Source organism: Gallus gallus, chromosome 3, assembly GCF_016699485.2.
Source record: "Gallus gallus isolate bGalGal1 chromosome 3, bGalGal1.mat.broiler.GRCg7b, whole genome shotgun sequence".
NCBI lineage: Eukaryota > Metazoa > Chordata > Aves > Galliformes > Phasianidae > Gallus > Gallus gallus.
Window position 1 is genome coordinate 86,502,051 of NC_052534.1, and position 27,756 is coordinate 86,529,806.

General features: G+C 40.9%; 2 protein-coding genes across 40 annotated transcripts in view; one reads left to right on the forward strand and one right to left on the reverse strand.

The window, feature by feature from the left end:
- Positions 1-333: 333 nt before the first annotated feature.
- BEND6 (BEN domain containing 6) lies at positions 334-22,123 on the reverse strand. Of its 8 annotated transcripts, none has more exons than XM_040698443.2 (11): positions 22,069-22,123; positions 20,307-20,474; positions 14,076-14,188; positions 10,449-10,676; positions 10,198-10,343; positions 9,304-9,402; positions 8,758-8,935; positions 7,656-7,873; positions 6,269-6,461; positions 4,442-4,580; positions 334-2,246 (listed from the first exon to the last, which is right to left on the reverse strand). In XM_040698443.2, the coding sequence occupies exons 4-11, from the start codon at positions 10,663-10,665 to the stop codon at positions 1,982-1,984; spliced, it is 1,455 nt and encodes a 484-aa protein (XP_040554377.1). In that variant the 5' UTR covers positions 10,666-10,676; positions 14,076-14,188; positions 20,307-20,474; positions 22,069-22,123; the 3' UTR covers positions 334-1,981. The 8 variants fall into 8 exon arrangements, 7 of the variants coding, with proteins under 7 accessions (XP_040554377.1, XP_040554378.1, XP_004940514.2 ...); XM_040698444.2 differs by having other exon boundaries at positions 20,994-22,123; XM_004940457.5 differs by lacking the exon at positions 14,076-14,188.
- A 239-nt stretch (positions 22,124-22,362) lies between these two features.
- DST (dystonin) overlaps positions 22,363-27,756 on the forward strand; it is a 295,306-nt gene continuing 289,912 nt past the window's right edge. For 21 of the 32 annotated variants that reach the window (XM_015284861.4, XM_015284867.4, XM_015284863.4 and 18 more), the window contains exons 1-2: positions 22,363-22,663; positions 22,914-22,975. In XM_015284861.4, coding sequence (XP_015140347.2) covers positions 22,483-22,663; positions 22,914-22,975 — 243 coding nt within the window. In that variant the 5' untranslated portion in view covers positions 22,363-22,482. The remainder of the gene's footprint in view (positions 22,664-22,913; positions 22,976-27,756) is intronic. The other 11 variants (XM_015284862.4, XM_040698435.2, XM_015284868.4 and 8 more) reach the window with 3 other exon arrangements.

Sequence of the window (27,756 nt, forward strand, 5' to 3'; positions counted from 1 at the left end):
ACACATTGCCAATTAATTTTGATTTTACTGCAAAATCTGGGAGCAGTATTCAACTGTTCTGCCTTCTCCTTCTGTAGTTTCTAATCTGTAATTATTTAGTCTTCAATTTTGTGTTCTCCAAGTTTGTCCGTGCCATTTTGGAAGACCAGTCATACTTTCTTCCTTTGCAGTCACCTTGCACCAAGTGCAGCTTTTCTGTTAGTTGGGTAGAAGCTATATATCTTGTTTTATGCCATAGGATAACTAGAGTCATATACTTCAGGGAAGAGAGAGGAATGGACTCTTCACATTTTCCTCCCTGTTTACCCTTGGTTTAAAAAAGGAACTAAGACATAGTAATATTTCATTTTATTTGATAGAAATCTGCTTCAAAAATATGATTAATTATATACATTCTTGTACACTGTATATACAGATACATATACAAAATATATATAATAGCAAACATCCTCCAGTTACATTTGATGCATGGCAGTGAGGTGGAACTTACATCACATTGTCCTATTTGCTTTCATCTTAATCCTATTTACAAGGAACTGATAGACATGAGAGATGAATGAGGCTAGTAGATCACTTTAGTTATCCTCCATCCCATCCAGAAGTCTTCTCTACAGTGTTTTTTATTAGTGCATTGTTCTAATAAAGGAAGTTTTGCAGCACTTCTCTTCAGAGGTATTCAGTTGCTAACCTTACCTTCTGATTTTTTTCCTTGCATTCACCCTTATACTGTTTCTAGTTCTAGAAATCCTCAAATTAAGTTAGTCATGGTTGTTTTTTTTTGTTTTGTTATGTTTTGTTTTGTTTTTTCCATCTTGATTCATTAATTGCTTGTTTGCCAAGTATGAAATGCATTTAACTGTTAGTACTCTCTGTTCTGGAAGAAATACCCTCATGTGTGAAAGCTATAATCCAAATGTCCTCTCTTTCCCACACTACAAAACAAACCAGAATCAGTCCACAAAGGAAAAAAAAGTACCATTCCTCATCCTTCTCAGGCAATTCAGGGTACATGACTGCTAGTTGTGCCCCTGGGACAATGGTGTCACAGCTCAAGAGGAACTACTCAGCTGATGGGGGACTTCTGGTGCCAACCCCACAAGGAACAAGTTCTACCTCTCCACCTACTCTCTAATCCAACAGCAGTGTACCATAATCAAGACATACAGAGAAAGAGCTGGCAGCTCTGTCCTTTACTAGCTGCTTTACAGAGATTATCTTCCATTTTTTGGCTGGGGGAACTGTTATATTTACTTTCTGGACCCAGAGGTCAAGGAAGAGAGAATGAGAGCTGCCAAACCAAAGCATCAGCATCAAAAAGCCTATGAGGGAAGCCATGGCCTCCACAACCCAGCAAGCTATCCTAGGGCACTCTTCCCTGAGCTAAGAAAGAATGAGGCTTCTTTCATTGCCTTTCCAACTTCTGAAGGTTAAAAATGAGCTGCTTCTTTCTTGTAGACATCTCAGGAAATATAGTTTCACTGCCCTGAGATTTTTTTCTTCCCTCTAAGTTAACAGCATCCTCAAATATTTGTTGTATTTCTATTCATACTTCTGTATCTCTTTTGAATCAGTATGTGTAATAGCCTTCTCTGATCAGTAAAGCAGTTTTCCATCAGCTGTCAAGGTGAAAGCAAGGGAATTAAGGATCCTCTTATAAAATTCTCTTGGTGTTACTTTAAATAATGTGGTGTTTTTCTAACTAAGGGGAGCAGTTGTTGTATTCTTTGGATCAAGTTTATATATTTTTGAATTACAGTATAACATGCATTTATTTAATAATATCTTAAAGCCAAATATATTAATATGCCTTAATTTCTCCTAAGCCGAGGGATTTTCACTTGAGGAATTGGCTCCCAAGCTTCTACTCTGCTTGCAGTATTTCTGTCCAATGGTGCTAGGCCCAATAAGTATTATTTCATTTTAATTTTATACTATTCTTTCATCTCCAATGGGAACTTGAGCTGGCATGAAGTACATTCTGTTATTTCTTGTCTGAATTCCTGAGATCCTGCCCACAACCCTGGTTGGCAGAGGGCGCTTGTGAGCTTCTGGAGAGATGACACACCACCTTAGAAGTAGGTTTGAAACACTCCTGCTCACCTGGGGCGCTGAGAGGTGGAGAACTCAGATGGCTGTGGCTTTGCTGAATTTGTGCATTAGCAGCTGTTGTATCATCATCCTCCTGGTCTCGTGTGCTGGGAGGAGCAGCCGAAGGGATGATGTCCTGAGGAGCAGCTGCTGAACCACTGTCAAGACAGTTTATAACTGAGTGTGCAATATTCATATTAAATGTGCAACTACCGCTGTTCTTAGTTTCCAAGCAGCAGAGTTTAGTAGCTAGTTAACTAGTTTTCTTCATTCACACATTCCCTTTTTCATTGTTTCACCTCAGCCTAATGGATCTGAGACAGTAATAGTCTGCCCGTCTCAGATTTTAATCCAAATTCAAAACTGTATGCTTGAGAAACATGAATAGGGAATGAGGAGACCATAACTGCAGTATCACCAGTTTGATAGCTTATAACCAATTTGTTATTAACCTATATGTTGTTACTAAGGCACAGAAGGATTTTTTCTTGAAGTGGACCAAAGTGGAACTTTGAGACTGTGAGCACTTAAATTTTCATGATTTTCCTACAGAGGAAATTTGTGCCTCCTGAGTTAAAGGAAGCACCACCATTACCCTGGGGATGATTGGTTACACGGTATTTAAATGCCTTTAGAGTGAAGAAATTCTGAACAGGTGTAAAATTAAACCATTACAAATGAATTCTAAAAGGCATCCATTCAAGAGAGACTATGCAGACAGCATTTGCATTGATTGCAGTGGATACTGGAATGAACTTTACATAAGCACATATGAACAACAGACAAACACATTTTTCTTTTAAGATATCAAGTTTAAATTGAAAAGTTTTCAGGCAGCATTAAAAAGACCATGAATACCATGTATTTAGCATTTAATATTTTTAGAGAAGACTAAGCCTGTCCTTCTATGCTGTTATTTTTATCTTCTGGGTCAAGGACAAGAAAGAGTACTACAGTGAATCAAGGCACTCTATATGTTCCAAATACAGAGGACCTTTGTTTTGTGAGGCCTAGGAGAAAAACATTAACATTGGAAACTGTATTCTAGGTAGGCTGGTACATTTGTTTACTGTTTCCAGATGAGAAAAACTGTGTGTGTGCATTCTTCCAACAGATATTATCTGAGTATTTCTCAAGTAGTAATTCACAGACATCTGGTGGTCCATGGAGAAGGTGGTTTAGAGAGGAATTTTAATAGTAAAGCACTGCTACTTTTCAAACAACAGTGTTTGTATCATAGTCAAATATCTTCAGTTTTGTTTTATAGTAAATTACAGTTGTAAGTATGTATTTGAAACATGCATAGTATAACTAAACCATAAAGAAACAATATTTTACATGGAAAATCTAAGAACAAATCTGTTCGCCCTGTCTGACTGATTTTAACCTCTCACACTTTCCTCTCATCATTCCCAGAATTGCTATGTATACTCTTCTGGAGGGGGGGGCGGTGTATGCATGAGTATATGTATACATACAATCTAATACATATAGGATATTTTTCTCTACAGATGCTGCAGATGTGTCTGCACACTCTCACCAAATAAGGTTTTTGTTACAAAGGCTTATAGACAACTTGAACTTATGAACATTTTTCCACTGTGAGGGGTGACTGAGCTCCGGCACAGGCTGCCTGGAGAGATGGTGGAGTACTATCCTTGGGTATATTTAAAGCCCAGCTGAAGACAGCTCTGAGCAATGTGGTCTAGGTAATCCTGCTTTGAGCAGCAGGGGTTTGACTAGACAAACTCTAGATGTCCTTCTCAACCCCAACTGTTGTGATATGTATGTCTCATACATATGGAAACAGTACTACATGAATAGCTGACTGACAGTAGGGATGAGTTCAGCAATTTTCGATTAGTCTTGTACACAGGGTTAAGTATGCCTATATTAAGAATGATGTTAATAATTTCTTACCTTGATAATTTAAACTTTTCTGTTGGTAAAAGAATGTTAGTTCAGCTTTCCTACAGTAATTTTATCAGCAGGTACTAAACAGGTGACTATTTTCTCTGTCTTTACTTGTAGGTTAATTAAGGCACAACAGTTGTCATGAAAATGGTGTTGCCTAGTCTATGAAGAGTCCATAGAAAATGATAAGAAAGGCAGATAATGGTAAATCTGAAACATACATTGATCAAAGTAACTCCATGCATTTACTTCTGTCTTCTCCTCTAATTTGTGATGCTTTATGTAGAATGAACCACCTTTTTGCACTGTAATTCCAAGCTGCAATGCATATGTGAACATGTATCTTCATGATAAATATAAGATTGCTTTTAGTTTTTGTTACTACAGGGCAGAACACGGAATTCCACATTGCAGGCTACAGTATATATAAAAGACTTACCAAAAACCATGCTTCTGAAAAGCACCTGAGTTAAGATCTTTGCTTAAAAGTGGCTTCTTGGTGCAATTGTTCAGTTTTTGTCCCATCATTCGCCTAATTAAAGCATCATCTGTGTTTGGAAACAACTGTTTTGTGATTCCTGCAAAATATGTAAAGAGATGGCATATGAGTCCTCCAAATTAGGGAAACCACAGATCCATGATCTAAAATGCACTTGTTGCATCTCTGAAATTTCTGGCTACTTCTGCTTCAGCTCTAGTTGCTTTTCTGTCTTTATTCGCTACTTCATCTGCTTTGCTTTTCTCTCTGTCTTGCGTATTTCTGTGCTTGTTCTTGGCTTACGCAGAAGGAACAAGAGCTTCCAAGGTAAGTGTGCTCATCCTCTCCTTTCCTTAGTTTTCATCAGACCTATTCCTATCCATGCAACTTCTCACACCTCTGAATCTTACAGGTTTTGTTCATCAATTTTGCATTTGCAGACAATGCCTCCTACATCCAATTTTCCCTTCTACTTCTCATCTAACTTTGAGTGTGGCACTAGCAGGATTTAACATCAGCAATTAATGAAGTTCCTTCATCATCCTCACTTCCCTTGATTTTTTTTCCTCCTCTTTCATTTCCTAGAATTCCCAGAAATACTTTCTTATTTTTCCTCTCCTCCTTCATAATGCTGACACTTTTCTGTTTGAATTCAGGAACGTTCTCATTTCTCTTAACAAACTTATTTGACTTCTCAGTTAGGCTCCCCTCATCACTGAACTTTGTACAGCACACAGTATTCAGTGTTCTGATTGTCTTTCCTGCTCCCTTGTTCAGTTTTGCCTAGCTCTTTTCCTTTAGAAAAGTTACTAGTAGATCTTTCCAGTAAATCTTCTTCATTTTTCTTATACAGCATTTTGAAATTGTCTCATCTTACCTCCTTTAAATTTTCACTATTTTACACACTCCTTCCTTCTCTGTTCTACTTTTAGGCCTCTTTCTCTGGGTATATTTTCAAGGAAAAGAGGCTTACACAACTGTATCATCAGAATCCTACTGATAACTTTTGAAACTGCCGGCCAACTTCAACAAAATGGAACAAAGGTACAGGAAATGAAGACAAACTGAGATGGGAACTGAGTGAAGTGGTGTAGTCTGAGGGAATTGTCATGGGGGAGGGACTCCGGTACAGGAATTTAGGCTATGTTGTTAAAGTATTAAGCTACAGGAGTGAATCCAGTAAAAATCAAGTTTCATATGCTCCCCAAACATTGTTTTCTTTAAATCAGCTACTTGCATCTGAACTGGGGGTCTATCCTATTCACCAAATATTTTCTGCCTTAAACCTCAGCATAAGACAAATTTTGCTTGCTTCTTTGATCGCTGTTCCTATCTCCCATACTTAGTATCTCGCTTTGCCTCAAGCAGTATTTAAAATGTCAAAATTTTAATGTTCACTAACTTCAGAATATAGCAGACATTGTTTTAAATTTGAGCCGAGTGTGTCTTCTCTTTGTCTTCCATTTTCTTTATCTGTTATTGCCATGGTCCAATTTGACCACTGCATGTTAGCCCTTTAAAATCCAAAACGTGATAATATCACTGTTCCTGAGTAGTCACTTAAAACACAAAATCCACACAACAGAAGTACGATGACTACTTAGCATTTCACTGACAGAGTTCCTAACAGATGGGCTGGAAAAAAAAAAAAAAAACATGGAGACAAAGAAGGAAATGTAAAACAACACATAACCTGAGTAGAACAGCTGTTAAGTATTAGTGACCCTCCGTCAGAGACAGCCCTTTGTCAAATCAGTGCCACATTGAGTAACGTTAACAAGTTATCACCTATGATTTCCTGAACTTCATTCTGATTCATAGCTGGTTTCGCTGCTTTATCCTTTGAAGAGGATGACTTTGCACCTGTCAGGCTGTGCGTAGCCATGTATTCGTGCGTATAAAGTGCTTGCATCAAGTCGTTTATAAACTTCTGAGGTTTGCTCTTGTTACAAAGTGCGATCTGCCACTTCTCAATCTTGAACTGCAAAACAAAACTGGTCATTGACATAACTATTGCAGTTCACTATAAGTTATACATACTATTGCCTTTTTTAGTTTTTAAAAGTGTATTTTCTTTCTTTTACCACAATTTCAAAAGTAATCCCTCCAAACTGCAATTGAGATCAATTTTTAAACTTGCATGCAATTCAATGTTTGGAACTGTACACAAGTATAGATTTTTTTTCAGAAGCAAGCATGTACTGGACTAAAGATCCCTATACATAATAGCAAACAGTTCATCAAGCTTATTACTCACTAGCGGAGACAGGACATTTTCAGACATAACTAAACCCTTCTGTTTGCACTCCATGCAGGCTGGATGCGATCCAGTTCTGGCCTGCAATCTGCACAGAGCATGGCACTATGCCCAACTAATATTTCTGCCTCTGAGTAGACATGCCCTAAGAACTGTGACATCTGGTCCTAGGCTTTGAGAGTAATTTCGGCATACCACAGTTGTACAGAAAGCATTTGAAATCTCTAATGTGCAATTTTGAATCACTTCTATCAAGGCAAGTCTAGGTTGCTTAGAAAATTTATATCTCTTTGGAGATCAGATTTTGTATATTGCAATATACAGTCAAAGCATGATACCTTGATAATTCTTAACAGATTTCATTGTTTTTTGGTACCCCACTAACTATTCTTTCTCTTGAGTCTTTATGCTTTACAGCCTCTGTGGCTCGGAGCTCTCAGCTATGCTTCGTTACAATCATGGAGAACTGATGAACTGCTTTATTCAGTAACTATGTATAATATATATCTGAATTTCTACTTCACTGTCTGGAACAAAAGTAGTAACATACAAGTCTCTATTTACTTATTAACAGTTTCAACAAATTGCTGGCATTTTTCTTAGACTATCTCTGAAACACTTCTGTTCCCCTTTGGAACCCAAAACATTAGGCAGGAAGTTATCTCTGGATCTCAGTATTTAATTCATGCACCAACATTCTGCCCTTAGTTACAGACGCGCAAAGCCAATGACATCAGTTTGAGAGTGTACTATTATGCTGAACTAAGCCTAGTGTTTCTCATGGAAAGAGTCATCAGTACAAAAGGAGCTTCATGATATAATGACATTTACCAATGCTTAATTTCATTATACTGCAACAGTAAAGTTTGCAGTATACTGGGATTTGTTTTTTATGCTTGAAATTGCCTTCTAACTGACCTGTTTTTCAGTTGGTTGCTCCTCATCTTCCACATTCAACGTTATTGGCGAGCTGGAGTTACTATGCATAGCTGCATACACATCTGCTAAAGAGTTGTTAGATGCTTTCCAAACAGCATGTGAATGAAGACTGGATGTAGATGTTGTCACTCCCCCTTTGAGCAGTGCTTCAGCCATCCCCACCAGCTCCTCGAAATGAGTGACTGCCTGTGGCAACACTGAAATAAAATCAAAAACGATGGATAAAATGATAATTAAAACTTTCAGACTCATTACATAAGCATATATATTTTTGCAGTTAGATTCCTGTCATACTGCAAAAAGAGTCCAAGTAGTTGCTTTAACACACTCTGTTTCTATTCTCTCTCTCTAGAATTAGATGGTCAAAGAAATGATTAAGCTCTTGCAAAATTCTATGACAAAGAAACATTAGGCAGTCTAAGAATGCTGTAAGGAAGCCGGCAACGGGAGCAGCATATTGTCTTTAAATGTTATTCCTCCATGAATGGATTAGAATTTCAGATCCTGTTTCGGCTGCCCCAGAGTAAGGGATAAGAAGTAAGAGGGACTTCAGAAATGACCATGATTAAGGGTTCATTCATTACAGAAATAGATTTAAAAATATTCTGGAAAAGGACTAAATTTTTTGTACCCAAATGAATTCAGGTTATCAGTAATGCGGAATTTCTAACATAACTAGAAATTAAATCACTCCAGAATAAAGAAAATCTCAGTAGATCAAGAAAAACTGCTTAAGAAACAGCTTATGTTGGACTGGTCAGTGGAATATTTGAGCTAAGCTGATGGTTATATGTGGTATACAGACAGATTTCTTCAGAACAACCGACAAGAGTTACATTTTTCCATTTCTAACTGATTGCATGGCCTCCACAGAAGACAGTTTTTTTGTCTGTTTATTTTTAATACCAGTGCTGCTGGAATTAAATGTTCCTAGGTATTAAAGGCTTTGGTGCTAACGGTAGACCTTGATCACATCAAGTGCCTGAGCATCCACAATTTCCCTTCAGATAGCCTCCTATAAATCAAGCTCTTCGTGACCTCCAGGTTTCCCTCTTCATCAGAAAACTTCCCCCGACTGTACCTTGAAGCATCACCAGGGACTGCCTCAGGCGGCAGTTTTCTCTCATGGTGTCTGTCAGCTTCCTCTTGAGACTTTTTATTTTGGCACACAGTTCCACTTTGGACAGTTGAAATAAAGGCTCTTCATCATCACTGCTGCTTTCACTGCATAGAAAGTTGCTTCCTGAATATGGTTCTCTCTGAAAAAAAAACACAAAACCACAACAACAACAACAACCCCCAAAACTTAGAGCTATCTACAGCAACAACAACATAAAATTAAAGCATTAAACCTAATGTTAAAATATCCAGCTAAATTAGAATATTCTCTTCATACACAGAATGTATAAGCAGACTTGGTGCACTGTAATAACACTTGTCACTGAATATAAATATTACCATTCCTATTAAAATTCAAAATGAAATGTTAAAATAATACATAACTGTTAGGTATTATTCTCTTTGCTCTCCATTCTACAGCAATATCTTTTAGAACTGTTATCTTTACCAAAACATCTCAGTTTGCTTTTGCTTAATAGATTAAAATTGCTGAAAATGAGATGTTTACCTGTTTGTTAATTAAAGATGCTTCAAGTTGACTCAGGATGCTGGCAGGAGCAGATGCCTGTAATGCTTTTTTTCTTTTTATATGCTTCATCATCTTTTGCTATGAACAAGAGCATAATAGCATCTTCGCATTCATACAGAGACTTTCATTGTAATCTCATGGCATATTGTGAACTTTTATTCACTGTGCACATAACCTTAACAGTTAGTATTCATGAAAAATAAATCATAATAAAAAGTCAGTAATATATGTCTTTCCCCACATTATGCCACTGCACATTTCAGCACAATGCAAAGCTCTGCAAACCCAGTCTCTGTTTCTGCTGTAGTCGGACCTCTGTCCTATTGGAGTAAACAGAATCACAAAATAACAGAAGGCTTTTGGTTGGAAGGGAACTTAAAGATCATCCAGTTCCAACTCCCTACCTGGGCAGGTACACGATCCACTAGACCGGGTTATCCATGCCCCATCCAACCCAGCCTTGAACACTTCCAGGGATGGAACATCCACAGCTTCTCCGGGCAGCCTGTGCCAGTGCCTCACTGCCCTCTGAGTAAAGAATTTCTTCCATAGGTGTAGTCTAAATTTCTCCTCTTTCAATTTAAAGCCATTAGTCCTTGTTGTATCACTACCTGCCCTTGTAAAAAGTCTCTCTCCTGCTTTCCTGTAGGCCCCAAAGTCTTGAATACTTCCCTCTTTGAACAGCGAAAGAGAAAATGTATGGGCCTAACTGCCTCGATAGGTTATTTTGCTGGGTTATCACATGAAGACTGCCTTTACCCTGCCTTTACTACCCATATTCATTGTACTGCACTGTGAAGAATCTATATTTTTGGTCTATTTCATTACATTATGGGCATACTGATTTCAGGCAAACAAAAGGCAGAAACTCACCTGTTCTTTATCCAGGTCACTGTCTTCACTTTCTGAGAATATCATTTCTATCCTCTTCCTCTTGCCTTTTCCAAGGACTTGTATCTTCGTAATTTCATCCTCTTGTAGTATCTTCTGCATCATTTCCACCAGCTCTTGGGGGTCATCTGAAGTGAATTGAAAAAGAGGCCAAAGCACAGAAAATTACGTAGCAAAACTTTACAATTAGATTAAAATATATTATCAGACAAATGCTCTGCATCTACACTCACCACTCATGTATACAACTTTCACTAGATGCTTTTCTGTCTTTCTTTCTCCCACAGGCCAGTTTACCAGCACATGTTCATTTGGTTTCAGAAATCCTTCTAGTTCATTGTCATCACTGGGAAGATCCTGAATCCATGAAGTCTCTCCAATTTGCAGTGAGTTGTCATTTATAAAATCAAACAGTGTGAATTTTTTCATTTTAAATGGTTTTCTTGTCATACAGACACAGCCTGTAGGGTGTCATAGGAAAAATAACTATTATTGCACCATGCCACAGGAATGTTACAAGAATACTTTAAACCCCTTCGCCCCAAAAAGTTCTTATTCCTAGACTGTGATAACTCTGTTCTATGAAAATATTTTGGGTAAAGAAGCAAAAACTAGCCAAACAGCATGTTTTATCTTCCCTGAAAGATGGAGATGGTCAGCTCAACACGTCAATGTCAGAAAGAAAATTATCTCCAAAAATATTCACAGAAAACAGCTTTTACTTATAGAACCACTGCTTCCAAATTACTGTCATGCCTAACTGATCTCCTCCCTGTGATCTCTATTACCACATTTACCTTAACCAAAGTTTTCAGCATCAGTGACCATCCAACCTCCTCGGACCAAAAGATACAGCTATGACCAAACCTTCTTTAGAATGAAAGCACTGGCTCCATGTGCTGTTAAAAGGGATGCACAACTTCCAGGGTGGTATTCGTCATCTTGCGGCACTACAGTTGACAATTGCAGCCCCATAAAAAATAGCCCAGAACAACTCAGGACAACTGACTAGATGAGGTATGACACATTCTGACAGTGGAAAACTTGATGTACTGATGAAACTATAGGACTGGAAGTCAGCTCTGCTGCTTCATGAAGTACAACAGCAGTGATGAGAACACAGATGCAAATACACAGATAAATCCTCTGCCTATGTGAAACAATACTGTTAATGCTATGAGCTATTTTTAAGACTTTTTAAAGCACAAATGTTGCACACTGGGAGAAGGAAATAAGTAATACTTGGTGTTGTGTTTTTCTAATTTTTTTTTCTAATACATTATTAAAGAAACACAGAAACACAGAATAGCCTGGGCTGGAAGGGACCTCGAGGATCATGAAGATTCAAGCCCCCTGCTACAGGCAGGGCCACCAATCTCCACGTTTAATACCAGACCAGGCTGCCCAGGGCCCCAACCAACCTGGCCTTGAACACCTCCAGGGATTGGGCATCCACAGCCTCCCCAGGCAGCCTGTTCCAGCACCTCACCGCTCTCATTGTAAAGAACTTTCCCCTGATATCCAACCTAAATCTTCCCTCCTTCAACTTAAAACCATTTCCCCTTGTCCTACTATTATATACCCTTTCAAAGAGTTATTAAACTCTATTGAAAATGTAAACAGTTCATATTATACTCAGAGAAGATATCTTCTACTTTAAAATTCTTGAAACAGATAAACTGATTTTGTCAAACCTTGGTCTTCTTTCCAGTAAACATATGATTTGGCCTGTCAGTTCATAGAGCTGCAAACTCAAGAGTTCCCAGATGTGACAGTAGGATTTGTGATTTACTTGGCCTCGATCAGTCAGAAGAAAATATAGTGCCTCACACAGATGCTGTCAGAAAGGGAACTCAGAGCTGGGAGAGGAGAATAATGTGGGGCTGTTATGTCAAAGTGAGAAAATCTGTCTGAAGTGCTGGAAGAAGCAAAGTCAATTTATCTGCAGAAGCCCAGCTCACCACTATTCATGAAATCTATGCTGTGCCTCCAAAGAGCTGGCTTTTCAGCAGAGGTGAACTTGTTAATTTGCATAAGACAACTGTGCACTTGTCAACATATTAACTGATAAAAAGAGGTAAACTGCATAAGAAATGGTCATTAAAAAGAATATTAAATCATGCTTTTCTGCAGAATGTGTTTAGTGTGACAGCAGAAGGATGGTTAACTACTGAACTGCTAAAGAAAGGAGACTGCGTTTACAAGAATTCACATTAATTTTGTTTAAAGAAAAAAATCTATCCTATGTAAATTCTGGAGAGGAGACAGCCTATGCCCAGCATGAATCACCAGAGGCCCAATTCTGTCACATAGCCACACTGGGTGGATCCTTACCGCACAGAAAAGAATCATTCAAATGAATAAACACACAGACAAGGCAGAAGCCAAAGGAAGAAAAGTTTCAGCACTGACTTAATAGGTAAGAACCAAAATTAAATGGGACATTTGTTCAAACAATATATTAGATTTAAAACAAACTGTGTATGCAACATCAGTATTTTTTCATCTTCAGCATGAAGGTGTTAACTTCCAGAATCACATGGCATATTCAGCCAGCAGACTTTTACTTCTTTCTGTTGTTTGGCCCTTGGCAATTGTGAGCTCCTTCGTTACTCCCCTAAAGGCCCACATCATGTCAAGAGACTTGCAGCAAAGTCAGAGCTGTCAATGTGCTAAGACTAACAGCTGATTAACTGACCTGTGCTTTTTTGTGTTTCCCTGCTATACTCTATGAGAATGTAGCTGTGTTGTGTTCCTTACTTTGTACTGAGACACATACTTTCTGATGTTTGTGGTCTGTGACAGAGAGGCGTTACCTGCCAGATCCAGGTAAGCACTGAATGCACAAGTGATTCAAATCCTGGAAGGTCAGTGATGATTGCCCAGAGCTCTGGAGCTTAGTAAGATCCATGGATATGTGGATTTCTCGATGTTCTGCCCCACGCAACAGCTGTGGGCTCTGCTGTGGACACTGTGTGGTATGTGGCATGTATAATCCCTCTCAGTCTTTACACCAAATAACCTATCCAAGGTGGAGGAGAAGAAAGAGGTATGCATGGGCCTCATACACCTGGATCCATGAAAAGTGCTCCAGGGCAAGATGGCAGGACAAACAGGAAGTGCTGACAAATCCAATCTGCTCGTCAGAGCTAGGGAGAATTTTTACCACGAACATTGCAGGGCTCAGAGCTCAGTAATTTGTCTAAATCATCTATAAAGATCTTTTGAGCTGTCAAGATTCTTGCCTATGGTGGGAGGGTGTACTAGTAAACAGAGAAACTGATTTCACTACGCATCTTAACAGCTGCCAAGTTAAAATATAAGCTACAATGGATTCTGAGAGAAATTAGGAATGGATTTCACAGAGTCACGGGAGCAGGAATGAGACATATCCATTCCTTTAGCTCTTGCAAGGAGTCAGAAAGCTCCCTGGCAGCTTTATGAGGCCTTCACTCAGCCCTTCTACTCCTGCTGCTTTGAAGATGCTAAGGCAGGAGGGCAGCTCAAGGGAACAACAGAGACTGGCCAGGTGCCTCGCCTCTGCTGCAGCTCCTCCAGGCATCAGCTTAGATGCTTACGTTATATAAAAAATGACATAACTATTATATTGCCAAATAAAAGGAACAGAGTGCAATAGTTAGTGTTAGCATTTTTCTGTTATTGAAGGTATGGCCTCAGCTCCCTCAGTACACATTAATCAAACCATATATTTTCACAGAATTTATTACGACAACTCAGGGACCTTGGGGATAATATCTAACTGTCTGCTGGCATCATCTCCAGCCTGTGATTAAGGAGAATGGAAAGGTAGAACAAAATGTCCCTAATGAAGAAAAGGAACAGAAAAATATTTCACTTACTGGGAGAGAAGTCCAGCAGCGTTTTCTCACCCTGTCCTCTCACTTGTCTAAGGACTGCAGATGCTTCTCTGTAAAGCGCTTTCTTTGCCAAAACAGATCAAAGGTGAAATACACTGTATCACCACAAAAAATAGAAATAAAATAACGTGGAGCAAGATTCTTTTTACTTTCACTAGCCTTAAAAATGAGAGGTTGTCTAGTCACACTTGGCTCTCTCTACCTCTGCAGAAATAGAGGTGATTCATCTTACCCTAAAATACGCATCTCAGAGAGATGACCTACTGTCTGAGAGAGCCTATTTCTCTCCACTGACTATCATTCAGTGACCATATGGGGCTAAGCTGTGTCCTTATAGAAGCTGGCTTGCTCCAATCCACTCTATATTAGCTTTTTCTACTTTTGAAGCTGAGGGACAGATTCCAGTTGACCTCATGCTATATGAAGCTGAAAGGATGAAGTATGAAGTCTGCTAAAGTGTATCTGATTGGTTCTCTGTTTTAAATCTTTCCTACACAGTTCTGCAAGTCATCAAGTAAGATTTTGGACCGTAAGCATTTTATTCAGCGGTTTAATTGGAAGACATATAACTGCTCACAGACATTTCCCAGAGTGCAGCTACTGACCACAGAGACAGAATTACAGAGCCTTTCAAAGCCGCTTGTGTTCGAGTTGCTTAATTCTGCTGTCTTCTCCATTTGAAAACACTGGCTACTTATTTGAGAAGTGCTGAAATGTTAATTTACTATCTGATGCTGTTCAAAGACACGTCTTTTTCTAAAATAAAGTGATTTGTAGAGGGGAAAAAATACAGAAGAAGCCATTTAATTGTAAAGCTCTGCAGAGGAAACATTAACTGGACTTGATTTTACCAAACGCGTTAACATCTTGCATTCCGCACAGATGCTACAAATTTGCACACAGAATACTGTTACTAAGCAACCCCAAAAGACAGAACAACAACAAAAATCCCCACAAAAATCATTTAAAGACACATCTCACCCTTTGACTGACATAGTCTGTTCCATTCAGATTGAGTTGGCAGATGGCATGCTGAGATCATTATTTCTCTTTCCTTTCAGTAATGCAGTGTAAAGTATGTCAAATTTACAACATGAGATTGTAGGCCTACTCAATGGGTCTGATTCTACTCTGACTTAAAATAGAGCTTTGCCACTAATTTCAGCAAAACAAGAAACTGTACTGCAACCGTGTAAGCAGAGTCTCCTAATAAAATGCTAGCAATTTATATGGTCTACCCTCTACGTTCAGCCATTGTTAATCCCAGTTTTTCAGGGGGAGGAGAGAAAGGAGGAACAACAACAACAAAACAAAAACAAAACCCCAAATTCAAAACCAACCAACCACAAAAACAAACAAACAAACCCCCAAACATTGATTGGGAACTCATTTATCTCACTATTTAGTTCACGTCAGCGTGATGAATAGCAGCATCACACTTGGTCTGAGTTATTTTGATGATGGCATTTTACATTGAAATTGTCAGGACATTAAACACACAGTTGACATGAAATTCTTGGCCTGCACTAAAGTAGCAGAATTCCTGGTTCTCTGTATCAAATTTATGATGGAAAATACGACCCTATTTAAATATGTTATATAACCTTTTGTAGCTTCTAATCTTACTACCCTGAAACCAATGGAAGACTTACTAGTGATATCAATGGAATTAGACAGTGTTAAAAGAGCACTGAAGCATTGTTATTGCTCAAAATATTTTCTGTGTAATACCTTGGTCATTTTATGGGAAAGCATGACTTAAAAGTACAAACATATAGTGCAGATTTGCTTGCATTTTGGTGTTTGAAAATCAGCTGGAAACCTTGGGGAGTGGGTACCAGAACATCTCTGCAACTTTCAAGGCTGTAAATATGCAGAAACGATCCCACTTGTCTTCCACTGACAGGAAAGATAAAACTACGTGATTCACACTACTAGCAGCTCACCTCCTGGCTGTAGATCATTACCCCAGTATAATTAGCCTCAGAATAATCACAGATATTTTAAGCAATGCTATTCATAGTTAAGCAAGATCAACTAGCCTTATTTACACAGAATGTCTCATTGCCTTCGAAGTCACAGTAGCATTTGGAATCCAGAGTTACATACAGAATTTGGCCTGTATCTTGTCTAAAGCTAAAATCCGTGTGTTTGGCCCATGAACATCACAAAACAATTATTCTTTTTCAAGGCAGTGTCCTTTGTGCTGACAGTTTTAGTAACCTAGAAGCTCTATAAAATAACATCAACACTCGAATATGTCACAGACCTTTGCAGGACTGTGGCTTAAATTACGAGTTTGAAGAAAGTTATTGGGGACGGTCCAATTTCTGCATCAAATTGCATATTTCTGTTGTGTAATACTGAGTGACAGTAAAGGAAGAATAATGAATTTATCAAGCAGATATATTTAATACCTCTTGGAGTACCTAACTTTTGTTCTAACAACCTACTCAGCTAATAGTGAAAAACAGTGTTCACTTAAACTTAAAGATAGCAATTCGGTATTATTACTGGGCTTTAAGGGATTCAGTTCTAGATTATGATTGAGGTGTCACTGGTGTACTAGGTGTCTAAGTTATCATTGTAATCACTGGAGGAAGAAGTAGGGATCAATTTGGCTGCCCAAATATAGGTGACTAGTACCAGTGCTTGGTGGCGCTGTGCTTGGCCTTCAGCTACTACTTCAGAAGTGCAAGTCTTCCACGGGTCTTTCATCACAACTGCCTGTGTAGATGCCTCAGTCTAGAGCACCTCCATCACTCAAAAGAGCCAAGCCCCTGCTGAATTCAACCAAAGCCAAGGGGAGATAAATTTAGCTTATTTCAAATGCTCAAAGGCCCAGTTAAGTTGTCTAAAAAGAAATATACGGAGCTATCTCAGATTCCAGCGTTGTTATGCCCAGCTTCCAACTACCCTTTCTTACGAGCACATACTGTACATAGGGCTGAGACCCTCTTCCATGCTCATAAGGATGGTTGCCAACTCTAGGCATCTCAAATGGCACTAAATGTGAAAAAAAAAAAAAGAGAACTGTTCTCTACGCTTCAGTTATTGAAGTTATTCAGTTAGGGAGTTTGATTAGATGCAAATCTGTGCTGAGGTGCAAAAGCTGCATTTGCTCTGTGTAACAGCCAAATACTATTTTCTTAACACATGCTGAAGAAACATATAAAAGGCTGAAGAAGTATCAGAAGTACTTTCCATATGCAACTAACGCAGTGTTCAAACTCACTAGTAATCTGGTGTGAGAGCTTGTAAGAGGAGGCATCTTAATCTTTTTGGTGGCATAATCTATCATATATTCTGATAAACTGTGCTGTCCCAAAGCATTACTATCAGAAACACTATCCACTCAACTACAAGAGCATAGAAGTGAAATAGCAGCTAGAAATTCCATGCTTGATCTCTGGTCAGTATATAATAATTCAGTGGCATCCTAACTATCTCTACTCACATGTCCTATTAGCTGCCATAGGTGAGTGATAGTAGACTAGAAGTCATGCCTGGATGACACTCTTTTACCCCAAAGATCTTTCTCAATTGCTCTGGTTTCGGTGTATATCAGTGGGAAGGAATGAACTTGATGCTATCCAGTTAAAAAAAAAAAACAAAACCCAACAAATCCTTATTGCTATTAAAGGTCATGAGCTTGAACAAGAGACATATATGTTGTCCAATTACTTCAGGGAATATGAATGCAACCAAGAGTAGCTCTGTATGCACATAGGAGAACTTATGGAAAGGTATTCCCTGAGAGAATAAAAAAAGCTTAGACCTTATTATACCTATTCTTTCCTCCTCCTGTAAAATTAAATGTCATCTTAGCATTCACAGTTCAACTTACCTTTATAAAGTAATATAATAGCTGAAAGACCAATATTGGTCTGAAGCAATCCTTAAGCAACTACTAATTATATACATAATACTAATAAAGTGCAATCCCCTCTGGGATGCAATACCATATTCAGATTGACAACTGCTACATTAGACACTGCCAAAAATGAACAGGGAACAAATTTTAACCAAGGACACACGGGCATATCGGTGCCATAATAGGGAAAAAAAAAAAAAAAGCTGTAGGAGCTTTCCATACATTTCTATCTAGGCTCAAAATCAGCCGTCTATCTGCAAAGTCAATTTTTGCCCCCAGAATTCCTGCCAGCATTTTCCCAGCAATGCTCTATGCTCTGAGTCGACAGCTGCACAGCTCCTGTGCCATGTGATTACATCCAGTCCAATAAACAGAGAGAGAAAATAGCAAGTTCTGAAGGTTCATTAGCTCATACAACAAGGACAATTACCTCTGCATATATTAAGGAGGCAGGAACTTGGTTTTCCACCATCACCTGAAACACTCGCAGCCTGCAAAATTTCCCAGTCATATCCGGGTTCTATTCTGCAGCACTTCAATTAAACCACTTTGTCCTGAGTGGATCATGTAACCTTTACAGCTTAGCTTCTCTTCTCGAATGATTTCAAATAATATGTACTTTAATTTCAAGGACAGTGCTAGAATTAAATAGCAGTAATGTGCTGACCGAACATACAAAGCACTGAACGGAGCAAAAAATTTAATCAGTTCGGCAGAATGAAGATTTTCAATAGCTTTGCTGAATTTAGAACACATCATTTCACATAACAAATTGTTGAAACCCAATGCTTTTATCAAGATAAGGATTCTTTCAGCTGAAGAATGTGTTTTAGAAGGTTTAATCATCTACCAGAAAGCCTCACAACATACACTCATACATCACACTTAAACTGCTAGAGAGCACACTGAAGGCAGCGTGTGACCCCTGAAGAACAATTCTGGGGGGAAAAGGTCAATTATGCCTTTGAATGAAGTTGTTAATACACACACTATGATATTATCCGTATTTACTTATGTTGTTTCTGGGTTCCCACTTGATTAGAAAATTACTAAATATTTTGTTAAGAAGTATTACATGATTAGAGAACCCTTCTAACCAGTTGTTATTTAAGCAGAATACTTTACTTAATTACAATTAAGTAGCAGGAACACGGTCCTTGAAGCACATCTACGTAAGAGAGAAAAGAAATGATCTTATCCTTTCACTTCCTCAGCTAAAAATTTACTCTTTCACTACTCTTCTGGAATCATATAACATGTCATCTCCTATTCCTATGTCTGCATCATCAGATCTACCATGTGACTTTCTTCTTTTGGCCTGCTGATACAGAGAGCCTTGCAATTGTCAAATGAAGCCCACAAGGCCCAAAGCAGCAGGAGAAGCGATGCCTTCTCAGACTGCTGAGTGCCCCTGAATGCCACAGCTCACACTGCAGGAGGTCAGCAGATCTTTGTTCATGTGTTTTCTCCACCTGAAATGCTATGATATTTTCAACTGTTTTTTTCAATTTGTTTCCTCCTTATAGTCTAACCCCTCGTACTCAGGTATGATTCTTCGTTTCTTTTCAAGAGCTGCTGAAGCTATGCTCCACTCAACAGACTGCATTGCAATTCTGCATACGGGGCAAGGGGGAGGGAAGAAAGGATCCCTGTCTTCAGTCCTGCTAGGCAAGACTGCTAAGTCAGAACAGGATTCTGTGAGAGTCAGAGTGGAAAAATATTTTAGGTCACCACTCACTTGTTTCCCCGCAGGAAGATGGCTGTTGCTGCATCGCATTCCCTGCTCAATTCTTCCATTAAACTGGAGAACTCGGATGTACAGTTTGCTGCTCCTGTGCTTCCCACAGCTTTTTAAAATAGGTAAGCAGCTGCCTCGAGTGACTGCAACCTAAGAAACAATATCCTCTACTATCCTGTCCCTTTTCACTGCAAATATTTGCAAGTCACTTCTTTTCAGTGGAGCCTGTGAAGCAGAACCTTTCCTTTCCCTCCCTCGTGCCCACGCATATCTCGCTGCTTCCTCCCTCAGCGTTGCTAAAGCAAAAGGCTGCTTCCAAGCCTTCTTCTGCAAACTTCAGCTATGGCTGTGACTTTGCAGCTGCTCGGTTGCTCTGTGGGCCCTATTGAAACAAGCATCACAGGATGCTGCCTCCCACCATCTCATATCACAGCAAAAGTACAGCCGTATCACGCATATCCTGAAATAGCAGATCCCTGTACTTACTGCAGGGTCTAAATTCTTTATTTGTAAGACCTTGTCAGACTTGCCTCAGCCTCTCAACAACCCAGATCTCTGTTCTGATCTGCTCTTTCCACAGTCAGCCTTAAAACTTGGTTACCTTCTTTCACTTCTTGTCTGAATCACCTCCTGTTCACCTCTGGGATTCTCCTTCTGAGGTCAAATCTCAGGTGGGAGCCAACGGCTTTCTTTAACCTTCTCTCCTCATTCCTTTTCTCTTCTCTGCTTGTCATTCTTAAGATTTATGAAACGTTCCCTGGAAAACATTCTGAAAAGAAGTTCATATTAAAAAAAACACCATATCTCAAAGATATATATGTATATATATACACACTATGATTTGTCTTAATTACTATCTGGAATAACCTAGCCACGTATTGCTTGCTTATTTTTAATGCCGAAACACTTCATCAAACTTTATTCACTAGGAAAGTAACATTTTAACCACACACTGCAATAAGCAGTATTTAACAAGGAGACATTAGTGATAAGCATAAAGAAAGCCATAGCAGCAGCGTGGTGTGCATGAGACTGTAGGCACAAAAGCCCGGAGCAGTGGCTCTTCAAAAAACCACACGTCAGCATTTCTTGTACCAGACCGAATTCTCTCCTGAATATGAAAAACATTAAGCTGCTGCCACGTAATTTATCATAGATTCCTGGCAAAATGTTATCCTCAGGACACGGATGTGCTCTAAGGCTTAGACAGGAAAAGCTGCAAACTTTAAGGCAGCAGCCTAGCATGAGAGGTTTGTCATCGATCCAGCGTGAGTTCCCTGCAACTTACTGTGCAGTCACCTCTGCGCTGTGTTTCCCGGAACATCCCGTAAGAAAACAACATAAATCAGCACATGAGTGGTGCTGAGAAGTTCCTCGTTCCTGCAAGATACTGCAGCAAGGCTGGGGACGTCACAGCGCTTCACCCCGCGCTGCAGCCGGGTGACACGGGGCGGTACGACCATCTCCAGGTAATCTGCATTAACGCCACGCTGCTGCAGCGGACTGCGGTACTGGGGGGGGGGATTTCGGTGTGGCGTCACGTGACACAACACAGCCCCACGGCATTTGTCAGCTCCCAGCGAGTGAGGGGAAGCTTTAAATCAAAGGCTGCCGGACTGCAGCTGCCCACGTCAAGAAGTCAGATGGCAGACCGTTTTGTTGGCATAAACTGGATTATATCACTTCGTAACATACAATTCCTGAGGTAAAACAGCACAGACCTAACGGTCAAGATATTACATCTTCTGGCTGCCCCAACCGGTGTCAAGAACCTCCCACTCAGAACAGCTTTCCCGGACATTAAGGAGTAACACTGCCTTTTGCTCAGCGATGAAGGAAATTTTGCATCATAAAGGTCACATTTTCCCTTCCGATTTAAGCCACCACAGCCTGCTTCCCTCTGCCTATCCTTCCTGCTCTACCTCCTGCAGGGTGGATGTGGCTGCACGCGTGTGCACCTGGTAGCGCGGTGACACCTCAGTATCGCTCCCGCATCCACACGGAGATTCAATCCTTATTCTATAAAGCTCCAGAATCTTTCCTCTTGTGCTCACACCCAAGATGGACATACGCTCAGCACGGGAATCGCCCTTGAGCGCAGCAACGCAGTTTAAAACGGCGTTCCCTCAGCGCCCCGTGAAGGCGCGCGGGATCTCCGCAGACGGCCGCCCGGTCCCGGTCCGGATGGTACCGCCCGCCTTCGGCGTTCAGTGCTGCGGGCACAAACCGCGGCTCGGAACCAGGGGAGGTCCGCGCGCCACGCTCAGGCGCTCACCTCATCTCTCCTCCCGCCCTTCCCGCCGCTTCGCCTCCCGCTCCCGCCGGCACCTGGCCCCTTCCCTCCCGCTCCTGCCCGGGAGTACCTGGCAGCAGCCATTTTCCGCCTCCCTCTGCAGCAGCTCCGCGCGTGATGTCACCGGCCGCCGCGGCCGCGCACCCCCCGCGGGGCTCTTCCTCCTCCTCCTCCTCCTCCTCCTCCCCCCGGCCGCCATGCGGGGCACGCCCCGCCCGCCGGTGCCCGCGGGCGCCCAGCGCGCCGCGCCCGCTCCTCAGAGCCGCGCGGAGGGAAACCCCACCGCAACCGCTGCCGCCGCTGCTGAGTCACAGCCCCGAGCCCGCCCGCTCCTCCTCCTCCTTCTCCTCCCTCCTCCGCCCCCGCCTCCCGCCGGCTCCAGCAGCGCAGGGCCGGCAGCGATGCCCGCCCCGCTGCTGGGGGGAGAGGCTGCCCGGCTCTCCGCACCGCCGCGCTCGCACGGCGGCAGCCGCACGGCTGAGCCATGATCGCGGCGGCGTTCCTGGTCCTGCTGAGACCCTACAGCATCCAGTGCGCCCTCTTCTTGCTCCTGCTGCTGCTGGGTACCATCGCCACCATTCTATTCTTCTGCTGCTGGCACCGCAGGCTGCAGAAGGGCAGACACCCCATCAAATCCGTCTTCTCGGGCCGCTCGCGGAGCCGAGGTGAGGAGGCGGGCAGCGGCCCGGCGGCGCCGCGCGGAGGGCCCGGGACTGCGGCAGCCGCGTCGCCGCCCATCCCCGTGTAACGCGGCGGGAGGGCGGGAGGGGGCGAGGGGCCGAGCGGCCCCCGGAGCGCCGCGCAACTTCGCGCCCAACTTCTCGGGGTGCATTAAAGATAAATGCCGGAGGGCGGGGGGTGGGGAGGGCGGGGAGCGGCGGTCCGAGTGCAGCCCTGACCTCTGCTTCCTTACAGATGCTGTCATGAGAACGCACCACTTTCGCTCTGAGGTAATTTATTTAGCACGCAATTTCAAGGTCAGAAGTTGTTCTCTTTACCTGAGTACTTGTCCTTATTGTTGTCCTCGTCCTTTTTTTTTCTGTAACGAAATCGCATAGCAAGCTTTTCATTTTGCACGAGAGCCACGCTGTCCTGTTTTGTATTTTATTTCCTTTTTGTGTGTGTGCGTGCTTAAAACAACGCGTTCCACGCAAAGCAGGAGCTCTGCACCCTCTGCTCGCTGATAGCGCTATCCACTTCCAGAGGAGCCGCGCTCTGTACGCCCAGAGCTGCTCCATCCACGGGCGGCCCCAGCCCGGCCCTACCCGCACCGCTACGGCTGCGGTGCAGAGCTCCTGCGGTGCCAGGGCTCGGGCAGACGGGAAATGCCAACGCCAGCGCTTCCCCAGCGCTCCAGAAGCAGGAGCGGAACTGCTGGGAGAAAGAGGGGAATGATGCTCGTTTGGGCATCACTTGGTCTCTGCGCTGCTCTGGTGTTTCTCCTGCCTGGTTCCCTGCTGCTCATTTAAGCCATGTCTTCATGCCATTGCCTGCTATTGCAGAAATCGTTAGAGAGTTTTGCACTAAAATGATCTTTGGTTTTAAATTATTTACATTTTCCATACCTGGTTATGACTAAGAAAATGACCAGATTATGACCAGTATTTTAAGAAGTGTGCATGTGATACAGCTGTTGCAATGTGCTTTCTGATGGAAATTAGTTTTAAACTCCTATGTCACAAATGGTGTTTCACATTATTGCGAAGAGATGACACATGGAGTGTAGTTAGCAAAGAGACCTCCTCTCTTTAACCCTGAGAAGTCCGCTCTGTTCTCGTGACTGGATGCTGAGTGCTGCGCTAAGCAAGCCGACAGAGGTGTCCCTCCAGGACATTTGTCAAGGCTTCATTCCTCCAATAGGGAACAGTTGGTTGCTATGCAATATTACTTTGCCATTAAGTCCAGACAGAAATTGAGGTTGTGTTACTCTGTGTTGAAGTAAGTGTGGTTCTTAGTGTTGACTCTTGGAAGGGAAGTTTACAAAGTGACTCATTCATTTTCAGCAAACCACCATGTGATTATTTGTATATCACCTGGTTAAAAGCAGGCACATTTTGTAGAACTTTCCATTTATGGAACCACACTAGGATAAAGCATCAAGAACTATTGGGTTCTTTCATAGTTTTCTATATTATGTTTAGACAGAGTAAGGCACCTGCTAATGGTCCTAGTTATCCATCTAAGTACTGGTGGAGCTGTTTTCCCCCTCATTTCTGGTCATGGACTTTTGATTCTTAAATGATGACTCATATGACATCATTACATTTTTATTTTCTGGGTTTTTGTTTTGTTTTGTTTTAAGTAAAACCTTCTATTAACGAATCTCATTAAATTGATTAGTAACAAATTACAGATATGTACCCATGGAGATGTTGGCAACATTATTTGAAACAGAATTTGATGTTCTCAATATCTATATCAACACAAAGCATTATGCACTTCCAGCTCCAGCAGGATGCTGAGAAAGGCATGATGCATGGAAATGGAAGCTTTGTATAGATGTATTTTATTCTACTCCAAAAATGAACATAGCATCAACTCTGCATTTTACAGCACTAGGTCCAGCTGCTGGCTTTCTCTATGCTGAGTTGTCTGTCAGGTACAATTATAAATGCTGTTCCTTAATGATGATAAAAGATAACGAAGAAGAGTTTGATACCAAATAGCATTCATCTCCTGAGAGCTGGGTTCAATATGACTTGCATCCCACATGAATGTGCAGGTGGTCTAGTGGCACTGCACAGAGAATTATAATTGCTCTATCTACAGAGCGGTTGGCAATTCCTGCATGATTGGCTGCCAGCCAGCAAAGCCTTATATTTGGAAGAAATAGATGTGTAGCAAATTCATATTGAAGTTCCTTGCCAGAGCCATAGCTCTTGTGGTGCATGCCTGCATTGTCTTTGTCCCCAGCAGAGAGCTGTTCAATCGCTTCAGTGCTGAACCCCGCATTAAAAAAAAAAAAAAGACACACAATGGGAAGGTAAATATTAAATTTGAAAATGCACTTATGATCCTTATCAGATACCTTGTTATGAGTTTTATACGCTAGTGGTGGGTTTCATCCACAAATGCTTTGTCTATTTTTGTGGGTCTTGATTTTTAATGTCTCTGCAAAACCTCTCATTATTATACTGCAAAAGTCTATGCAGATATTCCTCACTGCAAAATGAACTTGAAACACTTGACCCCCTGCCTCAAAAGGAGGTAAATTTGCATGAATCGTTATGAATATAAAGTAGGTTAAAGCCTGTCTTTGTTAGAGGTGCTTCATGGCAGAAAAATTAACCAGCAAGAAGATGAGAGAGTTTACAAGATAGCACAGTGGTGTCCCACTAACATTCACTTACTACTATCTTAAGTTTGTCAGACCTGTTTTTAATATATTCTTTGTTACGCTTCTTTAAGTTCATTATAACTACTCTTAGGATGCCCTCGATTACTCAGGCATTAGAGATATTCCCTGAACTAACAAAGGAATCGCACCCAGAATAGTTAATGTTTCTAATCTGAGGTAGACCTAGATATGCCATGGCTGTAAAAAAGAAAACAAGCGAATTTCCAGCAGAAATATTCATTGCCTACGTGGCAAATCAGACTTTGATGAGTAGCTATTTTAACTGTTCCCTCCCTTCTTTGAGAATCAGTTGTAGAATTGCATGTCTGTGCTGCACCAAAAACTACATCAAAATAACAATGTAACTCAGTGATAGCGTTACCAAAATAGGGATTGTGATCCAATATACTTTTTTTTATTATTATTCCTTGTATATTGAAAGATTTACATGATACCAGTAATTCAGTTACTTCACATTTCCTTTGCTCTCTGTAGGAGTTTTTTTCATTGAGTATATTAATTTTCTCTGAGTACTTGAGGGCTTGACAGGTTTAAGTGTTCGGCAGCATACACTTTACAAAGAGGTTTGAATGTTTTCCATACTTCACAATTTGAAAACACTCTTTAATGTGTTTGTGTTGCCACTTGTGATTTCAATCTCTTCCCTAATTATTTCTCCATGTTGTCTAAGCTTCTGGAATCATAGGATTAGATGAGATTTTTACCTTTCAGTTAAAAAAGAAGTAAGCTACTAGCTCTTTTTCTTGCAGAGCAATCTTGAATGTATGCAGGCTGGAGGCTTCCCACAAGCTTTTGAGGACTAGCCTGCTGCAAGTGACTGGCTTGTAGAATGAATCCAAGTGGTACAACTCTTAAAATCACATGATTTAAGGGCAGGAGTTCATGAGTAGGCAGGTTCTCATGCTGAATTTTTAAGTAGTGTTGTTGTTTTTTTTTTATGTGATTGTGAAGGGGCACTTGTACTAATTGCTAAGATGATGGTTCCTATTGGGAAAGAAAACTGATGGATTTATAAAACTTTTGCCTGAAATTCCCTCTCAGCTTTACGGTTTTTCCTTATCTCGTCTTTTAAATTAGAAATACAATTATCTCAGGATTGAAAGGTCTCACTGTCTGTGGGTCGTCAGGAACAATATTGTATCCCTTTGCATTTATTTTATTTTGACTCGTATATTTTGGGCAAGCTTTATGTGAATGGTCCCACTGTAACCTGCAGGTATAATCCTGCTGGGAAGCAAATCCATCAAAGTTTTACAGTCCACTATAAATTCTGACTTCACTTAAAACGGGTGCATGCCGGTGGGACTGGCTGCATGAGGAAGACAAATAGGAATTGACCCTGTATGGAAAGACTCTGTGGAGGGATGGCAGTGTATATAAACCATAGCTATAGCAAATGACAAATAACATTTTGCCATTTGAGTTCTGCAGAATTCTCATTTTGTTTGTAGAACAGACTATATATATATTTATATATGTCAGCCAAATCTAATGACAATTTTTAAGAGCAAATAAATTTGCTAAATCCTCCATTATCATACAATGGATACACTACAGTAGAAAAATCTGCAGTAAATGCATGTGTTGACTTTGCCAAGAGTGGATGACCAGAAGAAGTTGTCATGAATTTATTCGTAAGCATAGCTTAGTCATAACCATCTCCCTTCCGAGGCTAATTGTGAGACAATTGCCTAGAAATACAATTCTTGATATCTTGTAAAACAGTAATGAGTAGTCTTTGAAGACTGGCACTATAACTCATCCCAAGCATTGTGGAGTTATTTATAAACTGCTCTAGATATACATTGCTCCAATGAAAAGAGAAATCTGCAGACCCTCCGAGCTGAATTACTCTTCCATTTGATTGGAGGAGTGCATTCAAGGAGCAAGTGAAATGTAAAGGACCAGCCAGAAAAATACATTTGTGCACCTATTCATAGGCTGTCTCTTCATCTTTACAGAGCTTCATCAGCCTGGAAATGTTTTACCTTTGTGTTTGACATGTTTTGCCCCCAGGATATCTAAGCTGTTTTTCCATTAGTTGTCGTAAGAGTTAAGGGACAGGTTCAAGGGAAAATAAATCATAGACAAAAGCAAAAATAAATTGTTTTCTTAGATGTATGAAAGCACTTATGTATAGGAATGAGTAGAAATCTGTAAATATAGGTTATACTGTGTAAGGACAAGTCCTATCCATTTCTCATAACGTCCAGTGACATGGCCCAAACAGAATATGTTACACTGTTCTGTAACACCGTACAGAATCACAGAATTGCAGGAGTTGGAAGGGACCTCTGGGGATCGTCTAGTCCAATCCCCCTGCTACAGCAAGTTCCCTTCAGTAGGTTGCAGGTGAGGTACTACGGAGATTCTGCATATAGTACTTTGTCTGACCATGAC